The following is a 13,296-nucleotide window of genomic DNA, read 5'->3' as shown; positions in this document are numbered from 1 at the left end:
TCTTTAAAGGACCAGTTAGGTCCCTGTTTTTAGCTGCAGTAAAGGCCAGTTAAAGTAAAAAGAATAATAATGAAGAAATAATAAAATACGAAACAAGGAAACAGACCATGTCTATCTTAGTTGAATAAACAAAATGTGCATAGTTGTATTTTACTCATTTATTAAGTGATTGTTTCCTTTGAACAATGACATTACTTTTATGTTTCAAGGTGCTGAAACGAAAGAAAAATGCACCTAGCAAGAGAACTGTATTTGGTGAACAAAAGTGCAAAAAATTACATTCACAATTTAGAAACTGTATCTCAATGGTTCACAGCCCTGGTCCTCAGGGACCCTTCCCTGCAAGTTTTAGATGTGTGTCTGCTCCAGAACACCTGATTCAAATTCTGACATGACCTCCTATACAGGCATCAAGAATGGAGGGTCAAACTGGACAAAATTAAAACAATAAAATTATCACTAAATAAATAAATGTTGTGAATGTCCCATAAGTGAAGTAAATGTAACATGAAAGAAATGTAATCTTAAATGTGCCATTAAATTAAAGGTACCGTTTATTTATTTAATACATCATTAGAAACAATAAATGTACCATTTTTCATGAAATGGACTATTATGCAATTAAATGTGCCACTTAATAATTAAGTATAATTTTAAAGACGACATGACGTAATTAGTAGTACACTTAATATTTAATGATGTATTAAAATAAATAGTACATTAATGGTACATCAAATTTTTTTCTATTTCACAACGTATTCATTTAATATCTTCCCTTGATGACGCCTTTCCGCTCTACTGTGGCAAAGGCTCTCAAATCTTTAGTGCACATGCGAACAATTTTGTTGACATGTAATGGTACTTTTCGTTTGACGAATGAAGAGATGCAGGACTGATTCAATCCAGAATTTGCCTTAGTGTGCCTTAATCACTGGTGTACTTGATTCCGACTAAACACGTTTTACAAGCAGCATACTGCGTGTTAACACCGTTGCATTCAACTCTCCTGAAGTTCGGTAATATTTGCGACTTTCTTGTCAGCTCTATGAGTTTAATAGATAAGTCCTTACTTCTGATTTTACGCTGCAAATCCTATTTTACCACGTCCAGTTCTCCAACTGCGTTTGTACGGAGCCCGCGAGGGGACATGCGGAATTTTTTTTATTTTGCGTCCCCACGCAAAGTATTGCGATATAACGCAAAGACTATTGCGTGGGAACGCAAAAGTATTGCGAGCGAACGCAAAAGTATTGTGTGGGAATGCAAAAGTGTTGCGTGGAGACGCAAAAGAAAACAATTCCCCCATGTCCCCTCGCGGGCTCTGTACGTTTGCTTCCTCCATTCTGAATGCAGGTGGAAAACATCGATCAGAAGCACTGTTGGCTTGTGGGTCGTGTAGTTCGTTTGACTCGCATTAAAGTATAGTCTTCTTGGGAAAAAACTACACAATGGCGGCATTGATCCAAGTTTTTTTTTTTCTTAAATTTATAACAAAGTCTCAGTTTTACATTTCCAAATACAATTGATCCTAGTTTATTTTCCATCCTATTGGTTAGCTCCCGCTCCCGTCTGCTCCCGTTAATTTTTTATCCTGTACCGTCCAAATCACGTGATCTTTACAAGCGGGATTCCCGAAAAAATGTCAGCCTCTAATACAGATCCCAAACGCAGTCACACCGGAGTCCAGAGTGACAACGGGAGAATGAGTTGCAGTAAGTTTGGAGACTGTAAATTTGCTGTTACGCATGCAAAATGCACTTTTCTTTTTGAGTATAAAAATGCAAGTTATTCAAAGAATTCAAGTTATTAAAAATGTTCATGGTTGAAGTGTGTAGCATAATTGTGCTGTTGCTTATGTACACTCACCGGCCACTTTATTAGGTACATCTTGCTAGTACCGGGTTGGACCCCTTTTGCTTTAAGAACTGCCTTAATCCTTTTTAGAATAGATTCAACAAGGTACTGGAAACATTCCTCAGGGAGTTTGGTCCATATTGACATGATGGCATCACACAGATGCAGATTTGTCGGCTGCAGAATCTCCCAAAGGTGCTCTATTGGATTGAGATCTGGTGACTGTGGAGGCCATTTGAGTACAGTGAACTCATTGTCATGTTCAAGAAACCAGTCTGAGATGATTGTGCTTTATGAAATGGCGCGTTATCCTGCTGGAAGTAACCATCAGAAGATGGGTACACTGTGGAATAAAGGGATGGACATGGTCAGCAACAATAGTCAGGTAGGCTGTGGCGTTGACAAGATGCTCAATTGGTACTAAGGGGCCAAAAGTGTGCCAAGAAAATATCCCCCACACCATTACACCACCATACCAGCCTGAACCGTAGATACAAGGCAGGATGGATCTATGTTTTCATGTTGTTGATGCCAAATTCTGACCCTACCATCTGAATGTCGCAGCAGAAATCAAGACTCATCAGACCAGGCAATGTTTTTCCCATCTTTTATTGTCCAATTTTGGAGAGCCTCTGCGATTTGTAGGCTCGGTTTCCTGTTCTTAGCTGACAGGAGTGGCAGCCGGTGTGGTCTTCGGCTGCTGTAGCCCATCCGCCTCAAGGTTCGACATGTTGTGTGTTCAGAGATGTTCTTCTGCATGCCTTGGTTGTAACGAGTGGTTATCTGAGTTACTGTTGCCTTTCTATCAGCTTGAATCAGTCTGGCCATTCTCCTCTGACCTCTGGCATCAACAAGGCATTTGCGCCCATAGAACTGCCACTCACTGGATATTTTCTCTTTTTCAGACCATTCTCTGTAAATCCTAGAGATGGTAGTGCATGAAAATCCCAGTAGATCAGCAGTTTCTGAAATACTCAGACCAGCCGGTCTGGCACCAACAACCATGCCACGTTCAAAGTCACTTAAATCACCTTTCTTCCCCATTCTGATGCTTGGTTTGAACTGCAGCACATTGCCTTGACCATGTCTACATGCCTAAATGCATTGAGTTTCTGCCATATGATTTGCTGATTAGAAATTTGCGTTAACGAGCAGTTGGACAGGTGTACCTAATAAAGTGGCCAGTGAGTGTATAATGCCATAATAATTGTATACATATATACATTTTACAAATAGCCTCTGTTTTGTACAGTGTGCTTGGTTTGATAGAACTCAGTGCTGTAATGATAATGTACACAGTAAGCATTGATTTCCTTCGTAACTGCAGACGAAGCTGTTTGATATAAAAAAATGAAGATAGAGGAAAATGTATGTTTTGAAAAGTAAACGTTAGGACAGGAGAAGATACGCCTGTTTTTGGGTAAACAAGTTGAATAACTATGAAGAGAAATTAAGACTTCTTCACAATGTAGATTTAAAAAAAATGTGCAAAGATGTCAAGTGAATATCAAACTCAGCTTTAATTGTTTTTGTTCACAGATTATTGCATGAATTCTAGAATTTGCATCTCTGCTGATGCTGTTCCTTCTTTCTTCTTGTTTTTTATGTGAAAGAATTAAGTGCTGCCCTCATGTTAAAATGATCGTAAAAAGGTGCAGGCATAATATGCTTATCCTTCTTCCTACAATTTTTGCTCCATAATTTATGTAATTTCCATTGATTTTAATCTCTGTTTGTTTATATTTGTTCTGCAAACTAAACCAATTACTCCAATCAGTAAAATGAAATCAGCACGTCATAAATGTTTTAATAACAAAGGCCCACCACTTAAAGAAGTGAAGTTAATGGTTGATTTTACTGTCAATGTCCTTATTTAATTACTGCTATTGTAAATTTACAAAGCTACCATCAATCTTAAACCTGATGAATTCCATTGTCTACCTAGCAACAGAACTGTGTGAGTTCTGATAGGCTGAAAATTGCCTGCTCTAATTGAAAATGCAAACACTTTCACATGGTTCAAGTTCTAATTGGTTTATTTCATCATAAAATAGATAATATTTTAAGCTAACTGATATTTTTGGATATAAATAAATGGTAGCATTTCTTACCATAAGGATATAAAAATATTGGGGAATATAACAAGCTTTCTGTGGATGCCTAAAAGATTACCCACTTAAAACAAAACCATCAAAAAAATTCTAAATTCCAACTAAACCTTTTACCAGCAAATATTCCCTGTTTCCCTCGATCATTGTTTACTTGCCAATTACATTTTACTGCTACAAGACTTTTTTCACTCCTAGCTTTTTATTTTAAGAGAAAGCTACTCCAAAAAATGTAGCAGCTTTGAAAACAAATTACATATTTTGAAAGTGGGCACTTTTATCATTCAAGCAGATGAATAAAGCACTTTCTCAAAAATTGGCACCGCTGTAATGGTGCTTTTTTAGAACATAAACCTATCAAATGGTTATTTTGTCATAAAGTGATGGCAGTTGACTTGCCTTTTGATTTCAGAATGACATAAGGACATTGTGTCATTTAAGGACGAGGACATGAATGATAACGGGGTGATATAAAGTTTTCTTTCTATAAGTAATTATACTTTAATTTGAAAAGGTATTCATAACAATTTAACTTGATGGATTTTGTTACATTACTATCACAAACTTGTGGAAAGGAGTTTTTGAAAAATGTTGTGAAGACGTTTAAAACAGGGTTAGATTATAATACATTATATTTAAACATCTCACAGAGCTCCAATCAAACCATAATCTGAAAATGGAGGTAAGCATGGCATAACTGCAAACTTATCGAAGTGTAGCGTCCACCTAAACTGACTGACTGGGCAAGAAGAATCAGAGAAGTGGCCCATTATAACTATGGAGGAGCTGAAAAGATCCAGAGCTCAGGTGGAAGAATTTCATGACAGGACAACTTTTAGCTATGCACTCCACTAATCTGGCCTTTTTGGAAGGGTTGCAACAAATAAAGCCTTTTACACAGCAAGCATGTGGGAGGTGTTTAGGCCAGATAAGATCAAAATAAAACTTTCTGGCTTGAATGCAAAACATTTTGGCTTGAATGCAGAACACTGTTTTTGACAGAAAATGAACGCCGTGCATCATCCTAAACACGTCATCCCTACAGTGAAACATGTGGTGGCAGCATCATGTTGTGGGGAGCTGGTATACAACTGAATACAGAACAGTCCTGGGTTAAAACAGGTTGGATACTTCTTCATTTGTTAGAATTTGTTAGAATGGCCTAGTCAAAGTCGAGCCCTAAAACTGTAGTAAGACTTGAAAATGTATGTTCACAGACATACTTTATTCTGTTTAATTTGCAAATGACAGTGGGTTAAAACGTTTGTCTATAGATATGCAAAACTAATAGAAAAACACCCAAAAAGACCAGCAACTTTACCTGCAGTGAAAGGTGGTTGTGTATAGTATTGACCCATGGGGGCTGCATAGAAATGCATGCCACAGTTCCGATTATTGACTTCTCAAGTTTAGCAAGGCACTGTATGAGTATGAGCACCAGACCACTGTTCAGTGGGATCAGGATGGACTTTTCCCATTCTTTTTTTTGCCTTTTTTGCCTTTTAGTAATTAGCAGTAATGCTCCATTTGGTACAATCCAAAGCTGGCTGTACTTTAAGCTAAATGCACAGCTCAAGATTAATGTTTCATGATGTTTTGACCATTCTGCTCTCCAGACATGGCACAAAAAAATTCAACATTTGTGTTTAATGGAAAAAGACCTAATGATTTTAAAAGTATGTTAATTTTGTTTCTCAGGTGATCCAGACCATCACAGCAGTTGATAAGGATGACTTTGCTAATGGACAGAGGTTCTCTTTTGCTTTTCCAAACCAGCTGCCAGTTAATCCTAACTTCACCTTAAAGGACAATGAAGGTAATTAATGTGATCAATTTGTTTGTTAGCTTTCATCATGAGTTTTTGGCCAACAAGAAATCCTCATTGCCTAGGTTGTTCCAATTCTCTCATTCCACCCTTGTAGTGCAGTAAAACCACATGCTTTATAACAAGTGAGTATGGTGAGCTGAACCCTCAGTGGGATCTCTTCTGATTGCTTTAAACAGAAGAGTCACAGAGCCATGGCGTGTTTGCACATCGTGTTGTCAAATGGATTACTCCGCTCAGCCGCTCCCAGTCGCTGCCTCCTGTGTATAATATTTTGCCTGCCCATGGCTGGCGAGCGAGTGTTGCCATAGAAACCATTTTCAGTGTCAGGTGAATGCCTAGCCCTCGGGTGGTCGGCAATCACAGGGCTTTTATAAGCTCTCAGCCAGAAGATCTCACGGTTACCCGCTGAGAAGAGGAGTTCACTGCATTCTGGATGCCATAGAGCAGCCTAAAAACAGAGATGAAGGTCACAGTAGAGAGATAAAGAAAAGAAATCCCTTATCATACAAGATAGGTTGTTTTATCTCTTAGTCCGATTCCTTCCCATCATAAGGCTTCCTTTGGCTGCTTCAAACTTCTGAGGCAAGTTTTGCTGCAGCACTCAGGGACATGCCACACCTCTTGACCATCAGTAAGTCTCAAGGTGGAAGAGAATAACAGCAAGGCCAAAAACTGACTGCAAAGACTCTGATCTCCTTCAGAGCAAAGAACTACTTACTTTTCACAAACATATGGTGTGAGTAGGTAATTAGATCCCAGTTTTACACTTAATAACCCAGAGCAAGACTTAATTAACTTAAGGAACTATCATAAGGTAAAGCATGATGATGGTTATTAGTTATGACTTGGTTTTAATTCTAAGCTACGGGCATGTGTTACAAAAATTCCTCAAAATTGTGAATGTTGCTGAGTTATTTGTTTTTTTGGGAAGACGGAGGTGATGTGTGGGGTTCATTTAATGTTTTGTTATACAAAAATGGGTTAAACCTCTTTAATAATAATCTCTTTATGCTACATTGTAAATGTATTAATCTAAGAATAATAATAATAAAATAAATACATAAAGAAATTATGAATGTTTACACTAATTTGCAAAAGTACAAATTTGACACATTTCTAAACAAAAAAGCCAAACTAAACTTTAGTTTAACAGTATTAACATAAACATTCAAAACTAAATTGTGTAACATGATCTAATTGCTTTAATAAAAAAATAACAATAACAAAGAAAAACAATCATTACACTGCTGCAGCTGAAATATAATAGTTATTATTACAGTTAGAATAAGGTTGTTTTTAACTTCAATATTCATCATTTAGCCATTTTTACAAAAGTACACTTGAAGACTGACAGAACACCAGTGACTGTGTTGACATTCAACCTGGCAAAATCTAGGAATTTCATGTACTGGTGACTGATTTATCAGTTTATAGTAGCTAAACATATTCAAGAATTAAAGTCTACTTCAGTCTCACATTGTGGGAAGAAGTTTAAATTCAGTGGGAGCTGAAACAGCACATTTTTTTTTTTTTTACATATGAACACTGGTAGAAGACTGGGGCACACTACAGAAGAAACACCTGCTCAATTTAGCGGACATTTTAAAATAAAGATGCCTTTCGCTTCTTACTAGTGTGCACTTTATAGAATAGCACTGGGATTATAATGAGCTATTTGCTGGTTAATTAGCTGAGATATTAATTTGGGTATCTAGCCTGCACGCTGCTGCTTGACATACCAGCTGTTCTACCCCTCCTGCATGTCAACTGTATTTAGCATGCTAACTGTACTTTCAAAAAAACATTACCTTCATAACAGCGACACAGTGCCTCTTTGATTTTCATGTCATGGCTTTCCATGCAGCTGACTTTTTGTGTTAACGAGACACCTGTTAGAGACTAGTAGTCAATGAAACTGGTATAAGAGGGATGCTCTGCCCTTGCAGTTGGACAAAACACCGCTCAATTAGGAACTTGCTCATTTTAAATATACTTTAACCCACAGGAACAGTATGCTTAATAATTTTGGCGGTTTTGAAAAGGTAAAGTTTTAAAATCATGCATTAACTTGAGACCAATAACCAGCCCATACCTAATGTAACCCTGTGTTATCTAGTTTATTCCCATTAGTTTAGTATTTGTCTTTCTCCCTGGTTACGTGTTTCCTTGTGTCCTAGTTGAGCTTCCCTATGGTAATTAGTCTCCCCCCCTCAGCCTGCCTGCTAACCTTCTGCCTAAGCTGTTCCTTTTTATCTCCCCTTTTTATCAAACTGGCATCCCATGTTATTCTCTGCACCTCCCTCAGCATATATATACGGTTCTCTTTGTTCTCCGCTGGACCCTCCCGTTATCATGCCTGGTATACTTTCCGTTTTTCCCGTCTGTTTCTCCATTGCCCCGTTTACATGCCTATTCCTCTGGCCATGTTCCTCATCCTGTTCTACTTGAGTCTTCCTGTAGTTTCCCTATTTTAAAATGAATACAATCATCATGCACCTCCCACGTTCTTGTCTGCACTTAGGTCCTACTCCAAACACACAAAATGACAATAAAAGGTAAAACATTTACCTTAATTAACCTCAGTTTTTGTCTGATGCCAAATAGAAAACAAAGTAAGTAAAGCTAAGTCGATCAATGAGAGGGTGGTATCCTGTTGCATGGACATTCACAATGCTGTTGTTTCACTAACGTTCTCTAACAAACCACTGAGGCCTTTTCAGTTTAGTTAATATGGATTTCATTTTCAGGTACCAGAGGGGCTGGGTCCTATTACCTATGCAGCCACAACTTTACAGATTTTATTTGCATAAAAAATCCTTCCAAATATGCTTTTTTTAACTTCACAATGATGCACTTCTTTTTGTTGACTGATAAAATCCAAATAACATACGTACATTGAAATTTTTGGTTAAAACACGAAAGAAAGTGTGTCAAAGGTTAAGGGGAATTCATACTTTTCCAACACATTGGAAATATTGAACTAAAGTAGCGCAAGTAAGATGAGTTGTTTCATATCACACTTATTAATGGAGTGATATTTTGTCTTTTCACTATTGGTGTGATAATGATGGCTGTGCTGTGAAAGCCAAAGGCTGGTTTTTTTTACTGCTTGTCTCCAAACTTATTTTTTAAGCAGATAATTTCACAGTTTTGCCATATGCTGTGTGCTTAAAAAAATTGATCACAACAACAAATTTTCAGTGTAAGGAAATTAATGGCCTGCATGCAATATAATAACGTTTTCCAATCTTACAGGATAAATCCGATATGGTGAGTATAGTTTGCATTCTCAAAAGTTTGTTTATAAACATGCTATCTTTACAATTTAAGCTATGGGAAGCCGATGTTGCTTAAGATTTCACCACATTTATATAAGGAGGAAATCAACTAATTCTGAGCTGGTCTACTATTGATTTTAATGTTGGATTTCACTTGGTTTAATTATTTACTGTTGTTGTGTTGGAAGGAGCTAGTGGTACGGGGAATGAGTCAAAGTTAGCAAACTTTGTTGGCAAGCAGGATCAGCTTCAAGTGCATACTGTAAATTAAACACTTTCCAGTCAAAAAAAACACCTTTTAATTAATATTCCTGGTCTTTCAAATATGTTTCTCCTAAAATATGTAGGATTTATTGCAAGCATATCTCTAATGTAATTTCCAAAGCCCAAAGGAAGGGGGGCCTTGCCTTCTCTTATGAAAGATTAATAACAGATTGTTTGGTTTAGTTCTGTTTTGAGATACGGTGCCTTTTAATTTGTGCTTTACCTACCATTGCATACTAGCCCGCAGTGTCTTGTTTTTCTCTGATTAGACTATTTGATATAATCCTATGTGGGATGGACAGAATTTCCCTGTTTAATTATTTTTCACTGTAGATATGAGAAAACAAAACGCTATTTTGCCCATGCTGATGTACATAGTAGAAGCTCGTCTTGTAGACATATTTCTTCCCTGATATACAATCTGGACTTTTTGTCCCAGGTGGGTGACAAGAAATGACAAGAAATCTGCACTTCTCACCTATTTACTTTCACATATCTCATCCACTTTCTCTGTGTATAGTTTATTTGGAGAAAGTAAGAATGGTCACTCGATCCTTTTCTGTGTTGCTAACTGGCAACATTTGACAGAACACAAAACAGCAATATGGCTGATTAATTCTAATAGATATACATACAATACAAAATTTTGTTTGTTTATATCTCATTAACTATCTCTGAAACCCACAGAGGGTAGGTGGGTGTAAGAGATATTTCAAACTAAATATAACAATGACATTGACTTTTAATTTAAAGGAAAAAAAACACATTAATCTTTCACAGAAATCCTTCTCTCAAGGAGTCTGTTTTCTTCATCTCTTCATATTTACGTTCTTAAATATTTAAATTACAAGCTGGTGCAACTTCTGAGTCTTTTACAGGGGTTGTAATTATTTCCTCTAAGTACCCCCCAAATGTTTATAGCTCAGCAGTGGCAAAGATTCACAATCGTCCTCTGTGCAATGGAAACCATGAACCTTCTCGATCTGATGAACGGTTAAAATTAAGTAAGTAACATTTTGTAAATTATAATTATTTATTATTAAACAGCAAATTTCATATTTTGGAGCAATAAATAGTAATATTTTTAAAGAATTAGATACATTTTTCGTAATTATCACCTTCCTAGTACTTTGAGGTTTGTACCCTTCTCACCATTATAACAACGTTGCACTTCCAGGTGACAAATTAGCATATGGACTTAATCCACCCACAAATGCACACAAACACACCTACTCCACACACAACCTATACTTCACACTCGAATTCAAGCACCCATTCAAAATATCCAAAAGGTTGAAGGTTCTACAAAAACAGGTTCCCATTTCTTTAATGTGACCTGTCCCCTTTAATGCCACATGCAACCCTGATAAGTACCAGAATCAGAATCAGCTTTATTGCCAAGTTCGTACATACAAACAAGGAATTTGACTCCGGGACACTTTGCTCTGTGGTTTTTCTTTTTTGCATTAAACAATATACAAATATACAAAATACAAATATACACATATATAAATAAAAAGGTGCATTTGCAACATCTGTATGCTGTTGTTTGGTACTCTATTAAATGTTCAACAGAGAAACAGCCTGGGGGAAGAAACTGTCTCTGTGGCGGCTGGTTTTAGTAAACAGTAGCGGCGGCCTGGAAGTAAAACTCTAAACAGTTTATGTGCAGGGTGTGTTGGGTCTGCAGATTTTTGCAGCTCTTTTTCTGACCCTTGACCTGTATAAGTCCTGGATGGAGGGAAGGTCAGCCCTGATTATTCTCTCTGCATTCCTGATTATTCGTTGCAGTCTGCACCTGTCCTGTTTTGTGGATGAGCCAAACCACACTGAGATGGATGAAGACAGGACAGACTGAATGATGGCAGTGTAGAAGATGACCAGCATCTGTGGAAGGCGTGAACGGCTTCCTGTAATGTCTGCAGTAGAAGCCATCAGACGGTTGGCCAGGCGAGGATTCTGTTCAGGATGGGTGGGGGGGCTCCTGTAGGTAGTCAGGTTTCTCAGACCAGTCCATACAGCCGAAGTATCACCAGTTCTTCAGCTTCTCACTGTAGCGTTTCTTGGCTGCTTTAATCTCCTTTGTTAGTTTGTTCCTGGCCTGCCTGTACCGTGCCCAATCTCCACTACTGTGAGCTTCTTCCTTGTCCTTGCGCAGATTTCTGAGATGTGGAGTAAACCATGGCTTGTTGTTCCCAAAGGTGCAGAATGTCTTGGTCTGCAAACACATGTCCTTACAGAAACTGATTTATGATGTCACCACATCAGTTAGTTGGTTTAAGTCAGTGGCTGAGGTTTCAAAAACAGTCCAGTCTGTGCATTCAAAGCAGTCCTTTAAAGCTGTGTAACAATGGTCCAATGTGTTTTTGTCTCTGGTGGGACGCTTAATATGCTGTCTGTATTTCGGGAGTTCATTGGAGAGGTTTGCTCTGTTAAAATCTCTCAGTATTATGATGAAAGAGTCCGTGTGTTTTTTCTCCACGTCTGTAATCAGCTCAGCAAGATGTTTTTCAGCGGCAGAAGTGCAGCCATGCGGTGGAATATATGAGCCAATTATTGTAAACAAGGAAAACTCCCTCGGCGAATAAAACGGTTTACAGTTCATAAAAAATGACTCCAGATGAGGACTACATGTTTTCCCCAGGACTTTTATGTCTCTGCACCAACCTTCGTTTATATAAAAACAGATTCCGCCTCCTTGCCTCTTCCCCGATAGCTCCGCACTGTGATCCACTCTGAACAGCTGGAATCCCGGCATCAGCAGTCCGCGGTCCAGGATGTTTTCACTCAGCCATGTCTTGGTGAAGCAGAGAACCACTGATCCGCGGAGGTCCGTGTTTTTACCGGTGAGGAGAAGCAGCTCGTCCATTTTGTTGCTTAGAGAGCGGTCATTTGCCAGATGGATCGAAGGCAGTGGTGTTCGTAGTCCTCTTTTGCGGAATTTTACCAGCATGCCAGCACGTTTCCCTCTCCGACGTCTCCGTTCGCACAGGATCCCATAGAGTGCCGCAGCTCCGCTTGCCAGAAGCTCAGTGAACCTCGGATCGATGAAAGATGGTGAAAAGATCCCAAGAGAGGACTCTCTGATGTTGAGAAGTTCCTCTCTACTGAATGAGACCACAGAATTGTGGTCCTAGACAGTACTGTGGCTCCGAAAACATATAAACATGCAAAATACACAAACAAAGAGAGAGCGAAGCTCCGAGGCGGCCATCGTCGGCGCCATCTTGGTGTCAATCACGCAATTAGAATATCTAAATGGTAAATGACCTGTACTTGTATAGCACCTAATCAAGTCAAAGGACCCTAAAGCGCTTTACACTACAATCAGTCCACCCATTCATACACAATTTCACACACTGACAGTGGTAGGCTACATTGCAGACACAGCTGCCCTGGGGCAAACTGTTTCAGAGTTACAGACAGAGGTAGTTAGGAAAACAAAAATATTTATCCTGACAGGACAAAATATCTGCTGATGACTACAGATCGCATTAAATCAGTGACAACTCTTTTGAAATGATTCTCCTGCATGTTTTGTTATAATAATTGGCTTCAGCTGAAACAGTTTTGTCTCTGTGTCTGAGCCACATGAAGAAGAGAGAGTTTGACTGCAGCTCTTATATGACTGTATCTTAGTATTTTAACCTTCCATATATCCCGTGCTTGTGTAGTATTAACTTGAACTGGCTTTTGGGGCCAAAAGACATATTGATGTGAGAAAAATAACTCTTAGTGGATCTGTATGGTTTGAGTTTAGTGACTGAGGCTTCCCTTAGAATAAGATTTTGACAGCTATGTTACTGTGGTGTAGATAATCTCCCATATGGATTGAGTGATTATGTGGTTAAAAGTAAACCTCCATAATCACTGCATGATTTTTTTTTTATATAAAGGAGGCTGTTGTGGTGACTCAGCTGTAGGGACGAACGTGCTTAATTATGCCTTCGTACATCAGAGTAAC

The 13,296-nt window shown here is 38.3% G+C and overlaps 1 protein-coding gene across 2 annotated transcripts in view; it reads left to right on the top strand.

Moving 5' to 3' along the window:
- Window positions 1-13,296, top strand: part of LOC124857612 (cadherin-18) — a 195,493-nt gene that overhangs the window by 143,029 nt on the left and 39,168 nt on the right. For both annotated transcript variants that reach the window (XM_047348929.1, XM_047348930.1), the window contains one exon: window positions 5,661-5,778. In XM_047348929.1, coding sequence (XP_047204885.1) covers window positions 5,661-5,778 — 118 coding nt within the window. The remainder of the gene's footprint in view (window positions 1-5,660; window positions 5,779-13,296) is intronic.

The sequence above is a fragment of the Girardinichthys multiradiatus genome, chromosome 21, assembly GCF_021462225.1.
Source record: "Girardinichthys multiradiatus isolate DD_20200921_A chromosome 21, DD_fGirMul_XY1, whole genome shotgun sequence".
Taxonomy (NCBI): Eukaryota; Metazoa; Chordata; class Actinopteri; order Cyprinodontiformes; family Goodeidae; genus Girardinichthys; species Girardinichthys multiradiatus.
This window is presented reverse-complemented; position numbering and strand designations above follow the sequence as displayed.